The 21,370-nt window shown below is 37.5% G+C and overlaps 1 protein-coding gene across 1 annotated transcript in view; it reads left to right on the forward strand.

Annotated features, from left to right (window-relative positions):
* Positions 1-21,370, forward strand: part of glrbb (glycine receptor, beta b) — a 160,515-nt gene that overhangs the window by 44,866 nt on the left and 94,279 nt on the right. The window contains exons 4-5 of the mRNA XM_039750302.1: positions 5,126-5,193; positions 12,194-12,420. Coding sequence (XP_039606236.1) covers positions 5,126-5,193; positions 12,194-12,420 — 295 coding nt within the window. The remainder of the gene's footprint in view (positions 1-5,125; positions 5,194-12,193; positions 12,421-21,370) is intronic.

Below are 21,370 nucleotides of genomic sequence, written 5' to 3' on the forward strand. Positions count from 1 at the left end.
CAGGTTTTTAGCAGTTTTTTAAAGTGACCCACCTGGAGGATTTTTATCGGTAAACTCATATTCCAGATTTTAGGAAATCTAGGATGGAGCAGAGATGATTTAAGGCTTTGTAAACCATAAGCACTATTTTCAAGTCAATTCTAAATGGCACAGTTAACCAGTGTAACAACACTAAGACTGGTGTGATGTGCTCAGCATCTTTATGTTTAAGAGTGTAGGAGATAGTCATGACAGAGAAAGGGTCAAAACTGAGAAAAGCTAAAACAGAATCGGGCAACCAGAAGTCAAAGAGACGAGGTGTTAAACAGAAAGCAAAGGTACTTTGTAATCAAACCTGAAAAAATAACCTGTGCTGTCCTGCCGGAAGGCTGAAAGATTATTTACAGTATGTAAAGACTGAGGGCAAAGCCAAGAGTCAAAGTCAAAATGTACTTTGAACATGGGAAAGGTGCAGTATAAGTAAAATGTACAGTACTTATTATTGCCAAGCTCACAATCAAAAGTCAGTCCTATCTTTCAAACAAACTTATTTTTTATATACTTTTATGTTAATCCCTGAACTTTGGGGGGGTCAGCGTAGGGTCAGCTTGGAACTCATTAAAGAAATCTGAAGTCAGAACACAGAGTAAGAGATCAGAGAGTAGGAAGACAAAAAGTTTTCTTTCGCCAAAACCCAAACACGACCAAAAATTCAAAGTCCAAAGGGCAAGAGCAAGGACTCATTAACCAGAAAAAAAATCAAAACTAACTTTCTACTACACAGTGATTTAAGGCTTAGCTGACGACTCATATATAACATGGCAGCTGAAGCCGGCCCCTTGTAGACGACTGTCACAAAATCGCTTCAAACCACTTCCAACCAGAATGCCGGTGTATGTATCCTGCAAATACCAGTTGATGCGTATTCAATACGTACCAAGGATTGTATTGGAAGTACTGGTCATGCCATCTAGCAGTCGTGGTGGAAACTACCGTATATACTCGCGTTCAAGTTCTCCCACGTATAAGTCAGGACTTGATTTTACCATATAATTTCCAGTATTTTATAATATCGGTTGTATAAGTCGAATGTGGAAAACTGATGCTATTGATACAAGAGATTACGATATGCTAACGTCCACCTGAGAGAGTGACCACGGAGCACACGGCCTTTTTTGTTCTATGTATTGTGCCTTCGTGACCACACGGTAATACCCGAACTATTCTGAAGCGATGTTTGCACAGTTTTGCGTTTTTTGTATCTCACACCCTCGTACACCTTTATTGGAAGAGCATCCCTTATCTACAATGGAGCACTCGATTAGAAGCTGGTTTTAAATTAAAAGTCATTGAAATGGTGAATAAAATTGGTAACGGCGCTGCTGCAACAAAATTTGATGTGTCTGAGAAACTGGTGCAAGATTGGAGGAGGCAAGAAGATGTAAAAAAAAAAATGTGTCGTATTTTTGAACGGGTGTATAAGTTGGGTCTGATTTTATGATCGATTTTTCGGGTTTCAGGACCCGACTTATACACAATTATATGTGGTACATCCGCCTGATGGAAGCGAAGTGTTGGCGTGGCTGTGCGTGTGGATTTTGGCTGCTAATTTCGAGAAATTGTCTGAATTTGAAGTAAGTTGTGATAAGATAAAAATACGTTCAAGCTGATGGTTTGCTTGTGTGCTATATTCAAATTAACAATCTCCACTTAATTTAGCATCTGCTCGACAGCAAAAACACAAATAATTTATTTTTTGATATAATTGTAAATAAATGTAGGCAACAACGGGTTAAACTCTCAACCTAATAACGTCAGGATCGTGACCGCAGTGCACCAGAAGGCAATGGGATCCCCAAAGTGGTGACGCCTGAGAGAAAAGACAAAAATAGCGTTACAGGAAAAATTCAGTTTAAATGTTTTTAAGGTACAAAAAACTCAGAAACAAGATTTGGAATCTCTGTGTGTTAAATCCCTATAACTAATTTGTAATTGGCCAGGAACACTATTAGAGTTGGCACCATACATTTTGGAGATTCACAGATTGTTTTGTGGTGTCCTCTTTTTACTCTTTATTATGTAGGCCTTATCTGGTGGTGTGTTATGCTGCACATGAGTTGCTAAATATCAAAGAAGGGAAAATGGACAGAGCAGAGCTTTAGGAATTCTGTTGTTTATGACTGAATTGCTGGCTGCCTGTGACAGAGGGGGATAGTTTTATTACTTCATGACTTGTATTTCCTTTCTTGGTTGTTTGTTTGAAGGATGCTGATTGATTACATCTCTCCTGAAGAAGCGGCCTGAGTTTCCTTGAAAGCTGGCATATTGTAATCTTTTTCATTAGCCAAAAGCCAAGCAAAATGACACCTTTTATTGGCTAACCAAAAGAATACAATATGCAAGCTTTCAAGGAAACTCAGGCCCTGTCTTCAGGCAAGATTAGCCAATAAAAGGAGTCATTTTGCTTGACTTCTTAGTGTGTCCATAATGGCTAACACGGTACAACACCCTGCAGACGCTCACAAACACATTTCTTGAATTTTATTGGATTGTTGGGTTTGGGGATGGGGTTTTTGATCAGCGGTTTCAGGGTGCTGTGCCTGAGTTGTTCCATTTTGAATTACCCAGGAAGGTGTGTTTGAGCTACACAGGGACTGTAAAGAGGCACTTGCTAGGTGTCTTCCTGGGGCCGCCTCTTGGAACTATCAGTAGAAAGGAAGTTGCTTTTCAATAAACAGTGTAGCTTTTATTTTTTTTCCTCTTTGCAATGAATATCAGAATACAATAGTGTAACTAAGAATGCAGCAACAAAGAAAAGGCTACAAAAATCCCATCACTGACAAACAAGGTGGTGACGTGTGATATAATTTAAATGGTGTTTACTTTCGATGGATAGTTTAGTTTATAAAGCTCTACCATTTTTTTAATGAACATGTAAGATTAGTTTAGATGAGAATTCAGCAACATTAGATATGCAAAAAGGAAATCCCTGTCACCTTTCTGCAAGGATGTGTTTCATATCAATTAGGAATTTTATGAACTCTTAATCCACGACACTCCGGTAAGCCTCCTCTTTAGCCTGGCATGGACAAGGCTAAGCTTACTCAATAAGAACGCTTCATGGAATATCCCCTGCTGTATATAATAATAATAATAATAATAATAATAACAACAGATATTAACAGTAGCAGTGGGACTATCCCAAAAAATAAGTTTAATAATTATAATAACTAGGAGGCTTTGGCCCCTGCTCGCTGCGCTCGCCAACCCCCGTGTTTGTTTTTCCGCATACACACTTTTAAAATTTTTTTTTTCTTTGAATTGTTGCTATTTCATTAGTTTCACTTTTATTTCAGAACTTCTGTAAAAGCAATATTTGGAAACTTTCGAGTCCCAATATGCTGAAACTTTTAAGTGAGCTCCGTGAGACGTGTTTAATGACTTTGTACCATAATTCAGGATAGGTTTCTCTGTTTGGAATTTCAGCACCGACAAAACGATCTACATCATCAGCAGTTAATCGTTTTTTTTGTAAAGTAACTAATAAACGCATGTGAGTTAAATTCCATTTTTGAAATTCTCTTGAGTTAAACTTCAAAGCCTTACAATATTTACATATTTCTGACATATCACCTATGTCCATATATTGAATCTCTATTCGCCTTTTTGTTATTTCTCCAAGTAATAATTTCTCTTTCTTTGCGCTAATGCGATGTTTACTTTTCTTTGTTTTGACACTTCCGTTTTTTTCTGCTTTCATATTGTGTATCTTGCTCTGCAAGTGTTTCTACGAGTCTTTTGAATTCCAGTTTTCATTATCTCTAACCTGCTCTGCATGTGTTTGGCCCCCTTGTTTTTTAAGCTCTTTGTGACGTTTTACTTTGTTTTCTTTAACTTTCTCCACATGTGTACCGCGGCGTTGTTTTTTTTTTTTTTGAGCCTTTCGAATTCCACTGCTTTCATAATTTCTATTCTGCTCTGCATTTGTATAGCGTGCTTTATTTCAATTCCACTTGTTCCAGGCTGATAATTACTTTCCTTATTTTCTGAATTTGCACCTAGATTATTCTTTTTTGTCTCTCCAATGCTTTTGAGTTTGTTTTCTCTATGCTGCTTTCTTCTTCGCTTAGTCGTCTACGTTTCATTTATAATGTATTGTCCTTATACGCTTTATATGCGCTGAGAGCCCTGGATCTGTGTGTGCTCAAAGCCAAAACACGACCGAGTGTGTGACTGAGTGTGTTCCTCCCCATGCTGTTATTTGGTTGTAAGTAGGGCGTGTCTTGCAAGAATCACATGTTCTACGTCATCATGAGACGGTCCTGGGTCAATCTCTTGGAATAAAGGCTCATGTTTAAGGTCCCCGTGAGATGATCCATGGCCAATCTCTCTAGTCTCGCGAGTTTTTTAAGTGTCTTCCATGATCTTATAAGATCACGTATCGTTGCCCTACTGTTTCTCTCCAGGAATTTTTTTTATAATAGAGAGATAATAACATATTAACAGTAGCAATGGGACTACCCCAGAAAATACATTTAATAATTTGAATAATAATAGCAGACATTAACAGTAGCAATAGAACTATCCCAAAAAGTACATTTAATAATAATAATAATAGATATTAACAATAGCAATAGGACTATCCCAGAAAATACATTCAGTAATAATAATAATAATAATATATAGTATATTATATAGTTATTATATAGTATATTAACACTAGCAATGGGGCTATCCCAGAAAATACATTTAATAATAATAATAATAATAAAAGAAGATCAACAAGTACAAGGATTTGGAAATTGAGATTAGCAGGATGTGGAACTGTAAAACTAGAACTGTGCCAGTTATTGTTGGAGCATTAGGTACATTAAGAAAAGATCACGATGAAAACTTGAAGATGCTTCCAGGCCCATCCATCAGCTAGTTAAGTGCAAAAGATCACACTTATGGGCCCTGCGCACATCTTTAGAAAGGTGTTAGGGTAAATCACTTTAGCTTTAATAATAATAATAATATTAAAAGATATTGACAGTAGCAATGGGACTGTCCCAGAAAATACATTCAATAATAATAATGGTGCTGCATGTCATTCATTAACAGACAAATTAAGTTTTTTTAATGCAGTGTGTGTGTTTATTTACAGGCATTCCAGTCGATGATAAAGTCAACATTTTCATCAACAGTTTTGGTTCAATACAGGAAACAACAATGGTGAGTATAAACCAATTTCTAATATGTTACAGATACAAAATACAGCATGGTGACACCTAGTGGTTAACGCTTTGATCCCAAACCAGGCCATGTTCTTCCATGTCTGTTCTGCTTTTTTTCTCTCTTTCTTATTTGTCTGTTCTGCAAAACAGTTCCCTAAGAAGACCCTGTCAGGCAGTGCATTCAGAAAGACCCTGCTGTTATTTTTCATTTTGTTATGTTGTGCCCTTGTGCTGAAATCATTGAAATTCATTTTTGCACTCAGTACACTAAATGCCAAAGCGAAAACAGGATTTTAGACATTTTTGCTAATTTTTTAAAACTAAAAAGCTAAAATATGATATTGACACAAGTATTCAGACCCTTTGCTATGGCATTTAGTTGAGGCACCTTCCATTCTAGTGATCATTGCTGAGATGTTTCTACGCCATGCCTGGAGTCCACTTGTAGTCAATTCAGTTGGTTGCACATGATTATGAAAGGCAAATAACAAGCCGTGAGGCTGAAGGAATTTCCTGCAGAGCTTAGAGACAGGATTGTTTGGAGGCGCAGATCTGGGGAAGACTACTAAAATATTCCTGCAGCATTGAAGGTTCCCAAGAACACAGTGGCCTCCATAATTCTGAAATGGGCACATGCGTGGAACAGCTATGACTCTTCTTAGCACTGGGCACCCAATCAAACTGAGCAATCACGGAGAAGGACCATGGTAAGAGAGGTGTCCAAGAACCCGATGGTCACTCTGGTGTAGGAGTGATGCACCATCCATTGGAATGACAAATGAAATGTATTTTATTGTTAAAAATGTTTGTGATGCACAACGTCTTTTGGAATGACAGAGACACAGCAACTGGACAGAAACATACACTCATCCTTTTATTAAGGTGGAATGACATAATGAAAAACAAAATTAATAAACTATTATTGTAAATGTGCCTAAAAAACTTCATAAAGCTATTAAAAATGCTAATAAATAGTTGATGAATAATTGATTTTAAATACATAAATTAAGAATAAAAAATAATAATAATTTATAATAAGTGATAAAAATAATATATTTTTAATGCTCGTTCAGTTTAATGATATTCAAATGGTACTGGGAGAATTCAGGGAGAATAGACATCAGCATTTCCGTCTGCAGTGTGTAAGGCAATGTATATGTCTCAGTTATATGCAATTTGGTATGGGATTTGTAAAAGCAGTGTTAATGGTTGTGAAAGTTGCAAGCACTTTGAGCTACTGTTTGTATGAAAATGTGCTATATAAATAAATGTTGTTGTTGTTGTTGATGCACCATCTGTTGGAATAAAAAAAGCAATGCGTTTTATTTCTAAAAATGATTGTGGTGTGCAATCTTTTGGAATGACAGAAACATGGCACCTGGGCCAACACACAGACATCCTTTTATCAAGGTGGATAGAGCTACAAAATAATAAAATTAACTTTCACTGTAAATATACCTGGAGAAAGTGAAAAATAATTTATTTTTAATGTAAATTTATTATAATAATATTCATACTATTCACAATATTCATACTGTATAGGCACAATCAGCTTAGACCTCAGTATTAATGTTTGTAGTGCACCATGCAATGCACGTGTCTCTATTATATGCCATTTGGAATGTGATTCATAACTGTTAAGTGTTGTGGTACACCATCTGTTGAAATGAAAAATGCAATGCATTTTATTTATAAAAATATTTGTGCCGTACCATCTATTTGAATGACAAAAACATAGCAACGGGACAGACACTTGACATTTATCCTTTTTGTTAAGATGATAGACATTCAAAGTAATAAAATTATCTAAATATTATTGTAAACGTGCCTAAAGAAACTTCTAAATTGCAGTGAACCGTGTAATGCTTTTGTCTCTGTTATAGGCCTTTCAGCATGGGATTCACAAAAGAAGTGTTAATGATTGTGATGTGCCATCTGTTGGATTGAGAAAAGCAAAACATTTTATTGCTAAAATGTTTGTGATGAGCCACCTTTTGGAATGACAAATACAATGTACAAGTCTGCTTTATGATATTTGGTATGGGGTTTGCACAAGCAGTGTTAATGGTTGGGATGCACCCTCTGCTGGAATGACAAATGCAATGCATTTTATTTCTAAAAACGTTTGTGATGCCACATGTTTTAGATGTTGACTGAGACACAGCAACTGGATGGAAACACAGACAAATCCTTGTTTTTAGGGGAATTGATATACAAAATATCAGAATTAATTAACTATTATTATTCTGATTATTCTTCTTCTTATTCAATCAATCCTTATTATTCTGCTGCGCGTCTACTTACACACACTAAAAAATCTGCTCACATCACTCCTGTCCTTTATGATTTGTCTTTTCAAGAATCAAATATAAAATTATTCTTCTCACCTTTAAAACCCTTCATGGTTTAACCCCTCATTATCTGTCTGAACTGCTGCTTCCTTAGGCCGGGTTTATACTTCATGCGACGCATGCTGCAGCGGAAGCTCCTGTTACGCAAGCATTTTACTGTTTATACTTGCATGCATACTTTACGGAAATCTGGAGGAATCCACCAGGTGGCAGTGCGAGATATCATCACAGTGAGAACAGGTTCGGCTTCGCTGTGTTGCGAATTAACTGGAACACCCATTAAATTCTGATGACACCTTACCAATATAGATAGATAGATAGATACCTGTAGATAGATACTTTAGTAATCCCAAGGGGAAAATCACATACTCCAACAGCATTTTCTATATTTCACTGATCACTCTCTCTGAAAAGGATGTTTAATGAGTAAATCCATCAATCCGGGGATGTGTCGATTCCAGCTAGCATTGGGCACGAGGAGAGTTTGGAAGAGGACGAACAGGAATCGAGAAATGCCGTGTCGGCTGCGTGTGGGACGAACCAGAAGAGAAATATATATAAGAGATTATTAATATACCCACAAAAACTTTATGAAGCTATTAAAAGTGAAAAAAAAAATATTTTTAATGTTAATTCAGTATAATAATACTTATGCTATTCATAATATTCATACAATATGAGTCAAAAAAAAGGATGGATTTCACATTAAAGGCATAATTTCTGGCATTAGTAATATTAGGTAACATTAGCACAGTTTTGACAAGAACAAGCCATTCAGCACATTCAGCACATGTCATTCCCATTAAGTCGAGTTTTGAGGGTCCCTAAAGTCCTGCTCTCCACCACACTACTCAGTCACTTATTCCATCTATGTGAGGTTTGTCTGTGTGTTAATGTTTGTGCAGTATCTCTCCTTATCAAGTTTCCCTTTGTGCTCATGTTCTTATTGTAGAATTTATTTTAAAGAAAGCTGAAGCATCCATGATAACACACACTTTCAGGAGAATTGCTTTATTTTCATGCAAATTGTTTCAGAAGAGGGATTGCACACACCAAGATTTAAAAGTCTAAAGTCTTCCTCTTGATATATTGTTTTGAAAAGGCAAATCATTTACAGTACTTTGGAGAAAAATAACACAAGCAGTCGCCTTTTTGCTAAGGCAGATTAGATCGAGTCTAGATATGAATTAAAGTATTTCTACAAATATTTGACTTCCTGATGCCTGCATTAGACACAGATTTGACTTATGAGGCTTCATAAAAGTTAACAGCGCCTAATCTGAAGTTTAAAAACATACTTACCACATCAAAGACTCTCATAATATTAACTTTTCTTTACTAGGTTAATGGTAAATGCTTTACTGAAGTTCTAAATCAAACAAAAGGCGAAAGCAGGTGGTGTTGAAAGATTATGAAAGCCTTCTTTCTGTTTGTGTTGCTTTTATTTTAATATGGGCACTGTGTAGTATTTCATGTTTCCTATGAGCATTTAAAACCTTGAAAAAACACAGTACAATAAAAGTATTCTACAATATCCACTGAAAGCCCACTTGAAAACAGACTTTATAGTATAAACCGTATATTGTCACAAAAAGGGACACTGTTATGGACACTATTGCCCAGAAATAACACCACAAAGGCCAAATTATACAAATAAAGCAGATTTATTCTGGTGGCCACTTACATCACTCAGCTCAGGAACCGCTTCTGCCCACAAATGTCATAAGGTTACTCAAAGCCACTCATATGGTCTCCTGCATGATTACTTAATATAATCATATACACTTAATATAATTCTGCGTTTGTGCTGTGTAATAGACAACATGGGTTGGCTGGCATCTGGGCCGGGGAAGATGAATCTTTACTTGGCTGGGAGGCTTTTTGAATGGAAGGATGTTGGTGAATGGACATCCTGACCAGGTTGGTTAGTAGTAACGTGAGGCCATTATAATGGAAGGACAGGGGGAAACTGCTTCCCAGGGCCTGGGTGGTGCTGGAAGGTGACATCTCACTGATGTGCTTCCCATTCAGACACCTGCCGGGGCTGCATGGGATTTGTAGTTTTAAGCCCGGTTGGAGTCATCAGGGAGAGCTGCTGTTGACAGGCTTTCTTGTGACAGGGAGGTGACTTCCTGGATGGACTGCGGTAATCAGCAGTAATAATAATAATGATGATGATGATGATGCTAATACCAGATATCATCAGCAGCTACTGGTTCCCATCTATTTGAACAGGAAAACTGTTCAGGTGTGCGGTCATTTCCTCAACACTTTTCAGCATAACAGTTTGTCTCAGCAACAGTTCTTTTGATCATGTCATCATCAAGAAATAACTTAAATTAAGTCAGTGGATCTGGGCTGTTAACGTTCACCTTTATTCATGGCTACCCCACAAAATCAAAAATAAGGTGATGCTGGTTTATTTGAAACCGGGTCAACAAAGACCCAAACGCGAAAGTGTGACTTTCAGATTCATCTGAATCACTTTCAGTTTCATTGCCCGAAGACAGATTCACTTCATCATCACTGCTGATGAGGGGCTCCTCAACATCACTGCTTGTGTCACTGTCTAGATCGTGCAACACCTGGGCTGTTGAAAAACTTTTCTTATGAGACGCCATTATGAGGCTAGAAGAAGACGCATCTACACTGTTGCCTAGGAAGCGCTCAGACCTGACACTTACCTAAGACAAGTCTATACCGTTGCCCAAGTAATGCTAATGGGATTAATGCAGTTATAATTTTTAAAGGCTGATTAGTCCTTGGGACTAAAACTTACACAGGACGTATCTATACCATTGCCCGAGTAATGCATTTTTACAGGCGGATTAATCCTCGGGTCTAACACTTACGCAAGACGCATCTATACAGTTTCCTGAGTGATACTTGGGTCTAACGCTAAGGAGATTAAAGGGTCAATACTTATGCAATCAATTATTTTGTGTTTAATATTTGTAAGTATTTGTGATTGAAAATTAGATCACTTTTCCGTTAAAAAAAAAGTCAAATTAAATCCAAACTATTATAAAAGAATATAGTGTGGAATCTTCTAAGGGTGTGAATATTTAGGCACTCAAGCCAAAAAATAAGGCTGAAATATTCAAATTTAAAAGAAGTACATTTTTGAATACATTCTAGTATTGACGACTGGGTGTGCAGGTCTAAAGGCCAGGATATACCTGACGTTCAGAACCCAATCACGCACCCATCGTGGTTGCCACGCCTTCCCAGTGCACTTTTGATGCGTCCACTGAGTACATAGTCAGAAATGAATACGACGTGTGCATGTGTTGTAGTACCAGCAAAAATCTGGGTGACCAGTGCGTTCAAGTTTTGGTACGTGACGAGAGTATTGTTGTTTACTATCATTATGGTTGAATGCTTCAAGGAAGTGCTGATAGAGCAGGTTAAAAATTATCGTCACCTTTACAAAGTGACGATGTTTAATAAATGGTTGGATGCAGTGAAGCAAATCTTTGTATTCATGGTGCTTTTCTTCATCCATTTCTTGCATAGGCAGTACAAGCGTCGCATATTCCCGATCGTGATACATTTAAAGGCCACACATACCATCTTCTGTACGATACATTATTTACCCTCTACACCTCCAGACATTTCACACCCAGATAAATAGACTTGAGCTCTGAGAATTTAATGCCTGACATCAGTTGTGTCAGTAAGGGATGGGGTAGCAGGCTGCTTGCTGCTTGTGCCGATTGACACATTTGCAAAACAAAAGACACTGATGAGGAGTGGTGCGAAGGAATTTAAGGTGGCCCGGGGTTACGACTTTTTTCATAGGCTTCGGGGATTCTAGTGTTAAAAAACTGTACTGCAATGGAGAGGGTTGAGTGTTTCAGATACCTGGGAGTCAACATCAGGAGTGACTTAACGTGATTCACACACCCACAAACATTTTGGTGAGAAAGACAAGGCAGCCTTTTTATCATCTCAGACAACTGCAGAAATTCAGAGTATCAAAAAGAGTCGTGAAGTCCTTCTACCCTGAGGCTGTTGAACATATACGGACAGGGTGCATCACTGCCTGGTATGGGAATGGCTCAGACAAGGAACACAGAGCAATGCACAGAGCTGTGCGCTCGACTGAACACATCATGGGGATATCAGCAACATCGTCCATACAGGACCTGTTTACAAAAAGGCGCACTACCAAGGTATCCAGGATCATGAAGGACTCCTCTCACCCTTTCTACTGCCAGTTTAAGGCAGACACCTGCGTTGCCTCAATTTAAAAACAGAAAGACTGAGAAAGAACTTCATTTCCCATAGTCATCTTGTCAGGCATTCCTCAAAATTGTAATCTATTGTTTATATTTAGTTTTGATCTTCTAATAATTACATTAAAAAATTATTATGTATAAGTTATTGTGTATAAGTGTTACACAATTACAATTAACTTGAGTGTTTTTAATCTGCTCCTTTTATTATTTAATACTTATTTTTAATGTATACTTCTGAATTATATTGCATGATACAGTCTGCCCACTGCGCTGCATTTCTCTGTAAACTCCTGTGTGTGTATCTGTGACAAATAAAATCTACATCTAATCTAATCTAAATCTACATGTACAGTAGATAACTATTTTTTAATAATGGCTGATGCACTCCTTTGTTATTTTTTTTCAGGACTACCGTGTTAATATTTTCTTGAGGCAGAGATGGAACGATCCCAGACTCAGGCTCCCTACTGATTTTAAGTCAGATGCCTTAACTGTAGATCCGAAAATGTTCAAATGCCTTTGGAAACCAGATTTGTTCTTTGCCAATGAAAAAAATGCCAATTTCCATGATGTTACACAAGAAAATATCCTTCTCTTCATCTACCCCAATGGGGACGTTCTTCTTAGTATGAGGTAAGGACTGATTTTCTTTCACTGCAGTTATGTAAAAATTAATAATCTCTTCATGCTGGCAGAACTGCCATTTTAACCTTTCTTTTATTATTAAAAACAAATAAAATTAGCCTTGATCTTTGTCATAGAATGCGAATGACTTCACACAGAACTCAGTACCAACCCAGTAGTTTATTCATTTAGAAATAGCTCAATTTACATCAGAAGGTTAATTTACTAAACAAGTAAACAAAAAAAACAAATATTTCATTTTATAGAACTGGTAATTTCTACACGGTTATCTATTAGTGCTTATGACTGGCATTAAATGTTTTGTTTGTATATTTACAGTGGAATTCATAAATAATACACACTAGATAGATAGATCGCCCTGCGGTGGGCTGGCACCCTGCCCAGGGTTTGTTTCCTGCCTTGCGCCCTGTATTGGTTGGGATTGGCTCCAGCAGACTCCCGTGACCCTGTATTTAGGATATAGCAGCATGGACAGATAGATAGATAGATAGATAGTGTAGCATGCGGCTGGGGCTCTTGCCCAGCTGTGATGCCTCCATGCTGGGAGGAACGGGGGAGTGAGCATGGCCAGAGTGTTACCTCCCCCGGGATGTTAAATGGCAATCCCCCTGAGTTGCAGCGGTCCCTCAGACTCCCGCAGGGCTTCATGGGAGCTGGAGTATGGTGCAGCCCTGTTGGGATCCGCAGGCGTCGCCAGGGGGTGCTGCAGCAGGAGCTGCTGAGCCCTTATGGGCAGTTCTTCCACCACACCTGTAAGTGCTGCCGGAAACAAGTAATCAAGCACCTGGAGCACTTCCGGGTGCGTTATAAAAGGAGCCAGCCAGTCAGGAGGAGAAGTGACGAATCATGACCCGAGGAGTGAAGGAGAAGGAAAAGAGTGAAGAAAGAGTCTTGTGGTATTGTGCTGTGCCTGTGCAGGGACTGTGTTGTACTTGTTGGGAACGGTGAAGCAAAAATAAACCTTGTGTGCCTTGCGCTTGTGCCCCGTGCTTGTCTGTGTTGGGTTCAGATGGCGATGCCAGCCTGTTGGGCCACAATAGATAGATAGATAGATAGATAGACAGAACTTTATTTGTTCCAAAATCATACTCGACTGAAAGCTAAACCCCACGGTTGTCAAGCGAGCAGGAGGTATAATAAGATTGATAGAGGAAGAAGAGCTAAGGATATGAGAAGGAATGGAGATGTGAAGAAGATCAGAAAGATAAGGAGGTGCCAGATTATGGAGGGTCTTGTAAGTAACAAGCAGAATCTTAAAATCAATGCGATATTTAATAGGGAGCCAGTGAAGGACTGGAGTAATGTGTTCTGTGGAAGGGTTTCTAGTAATAATATGAGCTGCAGCATTTTGAGCCAATTGCAGTTTGTAAAGGATAGAATTACAATAATCAATATTAGATGTAACCAGAGCATGAACAAGAATAGCAGTGCTGGTAGCTGAAAGAGATGGACGTAAACTGCTGATATTATGTTGATGGAAATATGCAGACTGAGCAATATTATTAACATGCGTCTCGAATTTTAAGGTTCTACCGAGAATAACACCTAAGCTCTTAATCTGGGAGGAAGAAGAGATTAGAGAATTATTAATAGTCAATGAAATATTACCACATTTATCCAAAACAGATTTAGATCCTCCCAGAAGAACCTCTGTTTTATAACTATTTAATTTTGGAAAATTAGCAGACAGCCACAATTTAACTTCCTGCAGACAGTCAGAGAGGGAAGAAAGTGGAAGAGTTTATCCTCTTGTTACCAAAGATTTGTGAAATCCAACGTAAATTTCACAAAATCTACCCAGTTAATTCTAAGCAGAATGTTTTCAGATATAGATATGAATTTCACAGAAGAAGTTAAACTCCTTTTTTGTTTTTCGTTTGTCCTGCCTCTAGAAATCAATAGAAAGAAAAATGTACTAAGATTGTCCAGAAATTATGTTTATTTTTTAATTACAGGGTATTATTTTCTTTTATGAGAACAAATCTATTCATTATAAGACTTTATTCATGATCAATTTCTAATCTTATTTGGGAATCTCTTGATTTAATTATGAACCACAATGCTGTTGATTAAAGCCTTTCAATCTGTTACTACAAAATTTCTATCCTTTTGTATTACTATTGATGTGTTTTTTTTCCTTCCTTTATTTTATTTTATTTGTATTCTTCTGGGCGGCACGGTGGCGCAGTGGTAGCGCTGCTGCCTCGCAGTTAGGAGACCCGGGTTCGCTTCCCGGGTCCTCCCTGCGTGGAGTTTGCATGTTCTCCCCGTGTCTGCGTGGGTTTCCTCCCACAATCCAAAGACATGCAGGTTAGGTGTATTGGTGATCCTAAATTGTCCCTAGTGTGTGCTTGGTGTGTGGGTATGTTTGTGTGTGTCCTGCGGTGGGTTGGCACCCTGCCCAGGATTGGTTCCTGCCTTGTGCCCTGTGTTGGCTGGGATTGGCTCCAGCAGACCCCCGTGACCCTGTGTTCGGATTCAGCGGGTTAGAAAATGGATGGTTGGATTGTATTCTTCTATATATTTTAAAATATGTCTCTATATATTTCAAAAGATGACAAGACAAAAGGCACACAGTTGGAGTGACACCGCAACCCTGTATATTATCAAGGCAAATGTTTTAGGGCTTTTCAGCAAAAAAGTATGTCCCTATTTACATGAGTCTCAGTTTAGACTGGCTGAGATGGTGACACTTCCTGTTAAGTGCCAATCAGGCAGGAAGAGGCAGGTCCATGGGGACTGAAATCAGAAGTAATGTCAGAGGAGGTCATATTTTCAGTTATCCGGTCTGTAAAGGGAGGAAGAAAAGAGGCGTTAGTATACTCCGCCATCTTGTGTATCACCGATGGATTGCCACCACCAGAGCCTATAAGCTGTCCCCAAGGTGCACCAATGTGTGCCCTTGCCGGGTATAATGTCGTCCACCATCCACAAGAGGGTAGGAAAGCTTGTTGAACAAAGGCAAGTAGTCAACATATGTTTGTGGGTCTGGACATCATGTCACACACAACTGGAACATCTGATGAATAAAAGAGATGTAAAGGTTTGCATATCTGGAGAACAGAGGGTCATAAATGTAGAATGCAATAGAAACAGACAGACTTACCAATGTACCCTTAATCACGTTTTACTAAATGGGCTTTTCACAATGCTAGTTTTGTATAATATTGCATGTAAAGCTTTAATATTAAAAATAAAAATCATAAAATTGCAGAATTTAAGTTGATTTTATATTATCTGCTAAGTGAAACTGCACCAATCATTACAATGCAACATTTAGTGTATTCAGTTACTTAAATTGGGAGACCCGAACACAGGCATTATCTTATTCAATTGAGTCACGTGGTCTCCATTTATATAAGAGATCAACTTCTGGCTTCAAGGAGCAAAAAGCCACTTAGCTAGGGAAAAATAAAATTATCATCATTTAGCCTGTTTAAGCATTCCTCTTTGTTTCATATGTGCATTACAGGCAGTAATGCACATGTGTGCGTATTTCTTTTTGATCAGACCACTTAGTGTGTACAGCTTACAAGCACTTCTTACATTTGAAGGCTGCACTGTTATGCAGCAGTGTGATAAATGCTCCCTGCTTTTAAGACGTACCATGAGTAAAATATAAATTCAGAATATGAATAATAATATAATGAGGTGTGGTGTGAGTGCACGTGGCTCACAAGGATTTAAGCTCACCCAGCACTCAGTTCTAGACTGAAGACAAGATGGTTGTGCTCTTTTATGGAGGTGGCTTTTACATTTTAAATGTCAGTTGCCTCAATATCACTTTTTTTTTGCCGGCTTTTGTTGTAGATGTTGCCATCATTAATATAATAATAATAATGTATAAAAGGTTGAATATATTCTAATAATTAGTTAGTTTTAATTTGAATATTCAAGCCTGTTTTTTGGCTTATTTGACAGCCCTAGTAAGTATGGGACTCAAGTGGAGCTATACCAGCCTGCATAGGTAAAGTTATAAAAGCTCTGATTGGATTTAAGTTAGTTGTTGTGGTGACACAGTCGTTGTACAGGGTTGTTTTGGTCACCGTGGGAAGCCCAATATGATATCCTTCCATGGGACACAAAATCTCTAGCAACACCTTTGCCTGCACCCACCATGAGAAACTTCACACTGCAAGCAGTAAGAACAGTTGTAGTAAATAAAAGGCAAGATTTAGGTGAAGTGGCTATTTGGCCTGTCTACCCTACCAATGAAATGAGCTTCTGTATTTGTTAATACCAAAATAAAATGATTTAGTACGTCAAAGCACAAAGCACTGTGATTATGTCACCTAGTATGATTGGTAAAATAGCACACTTAATTGCAAAATATGAATATGAAAATGCTAAATTTGCATTATGTGTTTAGTTTTTTGAAGCCAAACTAATGTTAATTAGTGCAAACCCGAAAATGTAATGAAAGTAGTGAGAACACATCTCATATATTTACAATACAATACAGTTTATTTTTGTATAGCCCAAATTCACACAAGGAGTTCCACAATGGGCTTTAACAGGCCCTACCTCTTGACAGCCCCCAGCTTTGACTCTCTAAGAAGACAAGGAAAAACTCCCAAAAAACCTTGTAGGGAAAAATGGAAGAAACATCGGGAAAGGCAGTTCAAAGAGAGACCCCTTTTCAGGTAGGTTGGGCGTGCAGTGGGTGTCAAAAAGAAGGGGATCAATACAATACAATACAATACACAGAACAGAACAAATCCTCAATACAGCAAAAAAATTTTTTAGAAGTACGGAGCGGAAAAGAATGTTGGCAAATGTAATACTGTACAGTATACCAGTTACACTGCAGTTGCTGTTAATATGTAATTCTGCATTTGTACTCAAGCTAAGCAAAGTCTTATTAGTCATATAAGATACTGTGATAAAGCACAATAAGGGTTGTTTTACAGGAGTTCTGAAACAATATACTGTATTAATGTAAAAGTTTGATTTTACACAGGAAATCAAAGTTTGGATAAACTGAAAAGTTGGCACAGTTTTGGAAAATTAAAGCACCAGGAGTTTGTGACATTTAACAACTGAATCAATTTGACTTGTCCATTAAATATTAACAACAACAAAAGGAGCAGACTGGGTCTCAAAACTGGCCTGGGCATCCTTCAATGAGTAGGTCGATCCACTGTAATTTTCTTAAAATTTGTGATGAGTACGCCGCTCGCTTCTTGCTATGAACCTATGATATGAACTCTATCTAAACTGTTGCCAAATTTAATCTGTACACTGTTGTTTAGACACAATTTAATATTTGACGACATGCTTAGAAATAAAATTTATGTGCTTTATAACTTTATTTCATCATACTAACAATCACAGTTGAAAACCACTAATTATCGCTCACACCAACGACCAGAGAACAATAAAATACATACTACGTAATCTAAACTAATTATTAGTACCACAGAATTGAAATACTAGATATGAGATAAAATAAATTGCAATAATGTATATTCTACCCAAATGTAGCGGTATCAAAACAGAAATCGGCAAAAAGCAGTTTTGACCAGATTTTTCGCTGCAACGTTGTGTACTGACAACTAAAACAACTTGATGACTTAATACGGTATATTACATAGGACTACATAAATCGCAGTACCGGATAGATAATGTTTAATAGTTTAGAAAATTAATTTCAATGTCAAACAGTAACAAGTACATAAAATTTATTTCATGAAACGGCTGGCCCATGACCAGACCAGAGTCCGCAGCCCACCGGGCATTGCCCTAATGACCATTCCACCCCTGCAACAACAAAATTTCTTTCTATAGCACATTGTCATACAAACAATGCTGCTCAAAGTGATTTACAAGATGTCAAAGAGAACGTTACAAGAAAAGAATAATATTAGGTAAGACTATTAATGAATAAGAAACAATGAAAATGTAAGTAAATCTAGGAGATCTTACACAGAGTGATTCTAATGGGCGGAGCCCCAAGTTATGATGTTTTACACTCAATAATGAAGCAATCCAAACAAAATAAAGATCACAGTATGCCTGGATAAATGCATGAACGAATGAGACAATGGCGCTCTTTTTGACTTATTTGTAAATGAACTGGATGACCATGAGATCAGTGAAGGCTATTCCCAGGAAGTTGGGGCAACTTGTCACATGTCAGCTTGCAGCATGGCACAAATTGAATCATTTATTTTTGGCAATCAAGTTATTTCAAAAGGACTATGGCCACCTCATTCCCTGGATTTGTCACTTCCGGATTTCTGTCTTTGAGGAGTGCTGAAGGGAAAAATGTACAAGAACAAGCCTCATACACTGGAACAATTACAGTGAAACATTGAACAGGAAATTGCTGCCATCACCCCAACAATGCTTGCGGATACCTTTGCCAATATGGAGTGCCGTGCAAGAATAAGACGACTATTTCCAACACCGAATCTGATTGGATTATTTACTTATCTATCAAGCATATGTATGCACTGTATTTATTTTGTTTCTATTGCTTCATTATTACATGAGTAACATATCATAACTTGAGGCCCCGTCCATTAGAATTTTCCTATAAAACATAGATATATACAGTGGTACCTTTAGATACAAGTGCCCCAACGTACAAGTTTTTTGAGATACGAGCCATCACTAGGTCAACTTTTTGCCGTGAGTTACAAGCCAAAATTTGAAATACGAGTCATCAAAGAGCTTATGGCCGCACATTCCGAGGAACTGACACTGGAGGAGTTGACGGAACTACAGACGCAGCAACATACGGAGGTTCTGCAGGAGATCGGTATTGCGGAGGAGATTATCTCTTAAAGTGAGATAAAGGAAGTGCTTGCAATTTGGGAAAAAGTTTAGAACTTTAAAGAAAAGGAACACCCTGAAAAGTTACAACTGATCGTGCGGTGGCGCTATTTAATGACACTTGCCTAACATTTGACTTTATTGAAAAGAAACCCTGAAAAAGTTACAACTGATCGTGCAGCAGCTCTATTTAATGATACTTGCTTAACTCATTTCAGAAGCATTCTAAAGGGGAGGACTAAACAAAGCTCCTTGGACAGGTTTGTATTGAAACACCTTGAGAATGAAATTGACGAAAGCGCGGCAAAAAAGAAAAAAAAAACTAATGAAGAAGATAATTAAGTTAAGCAAAAGTGAAGTGAAAGAAAAAAACATTACAATACGCTAATCGGCTTCGCCAACATCTCTTTATTTCTTTAGATTCTCTTTTATGTATTAGATTTTATTTTGTTTGTATACAATATTTGTTCATTATAAATACATTTTTCTTATGTTGAAAACATTTAGCAAAAAATGGGGGTGGTTTTTTGGGGGCTGGCACGAATTAATCTCATTTCAATTAATTTCAGTGGGGAAAACTGATTTGAGATATGAGCATTTTGAATTATGAGCTCGGTCACAGAACGAATTAAACTCGTATCTCTAGGTACCACTGTAAATAGTAGAAGAGTAGCATCCTTGTATACAATATTATATACAATTATATTTAATTGTATAATTGCAATTACAATTACATTGTAAGTCTCTAAAAAATTTCAGTGAAGCTGGAGAAAAAAAAAAAAACAAAATCTGCAAGGGAACCAATGCCAAAAGAAAACCCAGAATACACTGGGCATTCTACCTAACATAAATGTTCTTAAGTCATTCCTCATTGTTTCCAGGTTTCTCAGATAGGATTTGTTTCAATGGGTCTCGTGGACTGCTGGGGTACTTGCCTTCATTCCATCATCACAGGTGGCATCACAATGCCTTGGACAGGTGGTGGTGGCACAAATCGCCACCACCGAAGAACCAGAAAAGAAAGCAGAAAAAAGTACAGATTAGTGAAGACTACAAATAATATATGATAATTTTATTCCTAGATGGTCTACAAAGAGTACAACTAAAATTTAGCTATGAAAAAAACAGATTTAAAAAAAGGGTTTTGAGCGCTTTTTTAAAATGTTTCACAGAATTAGCCTGGCATGCTGTATCTCTATTACTCTTCAGTAAGCTAACAAGCTAATGATGCAAATATAAATCTTCTAAATCTTACAGTGGGTTGCGAATGGTTACAAAATGTTATAAACCTAACAGATTTTAAAATTCCTGTTACAAAAATCGCTTCAAAGATTTTTTTTTTAAATCAAAATATCCTGAAGTGTCTTTTAATGCACTACATTCTGCAGTGCATATATAATAATGATTGAATTTACATTTTTAATATTGATTTTAAGAGGTACTTTTTTAGTTACAAGACAGGGAATACATTTGGAATTTACATATTTTAAGAAAAATCGGGTAGTCCATGGTGAAAAAAGTTTTATAACCCCTATGCTGAACCCCAACTCCCAGGATAATAAAATTCCCCCAATTTGTTGTTACATTAGGGGAATCCTCAAGTCCATCACAAATTAAAATTCAAGCTCTCTTGATATTTAAGAATGCCCATATTAGCTTACTTAAATGATAGCTAGGTAACTACTTGATGATATTCCAGTATTTTAAAGCTGTTATTACTGTTAGTATTTATATATTGTTTATTTTATTACTGAAAAAACCACCATATTGTTCACTTGGGTTATGAAGGGACTTTAAGTTAAAAGCCATTGAATGGGATTTGTTTTTCCCATGATATAGAGTAGGTATCAAGTATTATGCATTTTCACTGGCATCTTTATTGAATGAGGGTACTGAGGGTTCTCATGGAGTGCAAACACAAATATCGGCAGAGTTTCTTTACAGCCTTTGTCGATTTTCATAAAGCATTCTACTCAGTTGATCGAGCTTCCCTGTGGGACATCCTGAGGGTTCGCAGGATACTCTCAAGGTTGCTGGATATCATGGCCGGCCTGTACACTGGTACTGTGAGTGCTGTGTAGAGTGGAGGCAGAACCTCTGTGTTTTTCCCAGTTGATTCTGGGATTCGTCAGGGGTGTGTTCTGCTCCTACTCAGTTCAAT

The sequence above is a fragment of the Polypterus senegalus genome, chromosome 4 (assembly GCF_016835505.1).
Source record: "Polypterus senegalus isolate Bchr_013 chromosome 4, ASM1683550v1, whole genome shotgun sequence".
NCBI lineage: Eukaryota > Metazoa > Chordata > Cladistia > Polypteriformes > Polypteridae > Polypterus > Polypterus senegalus.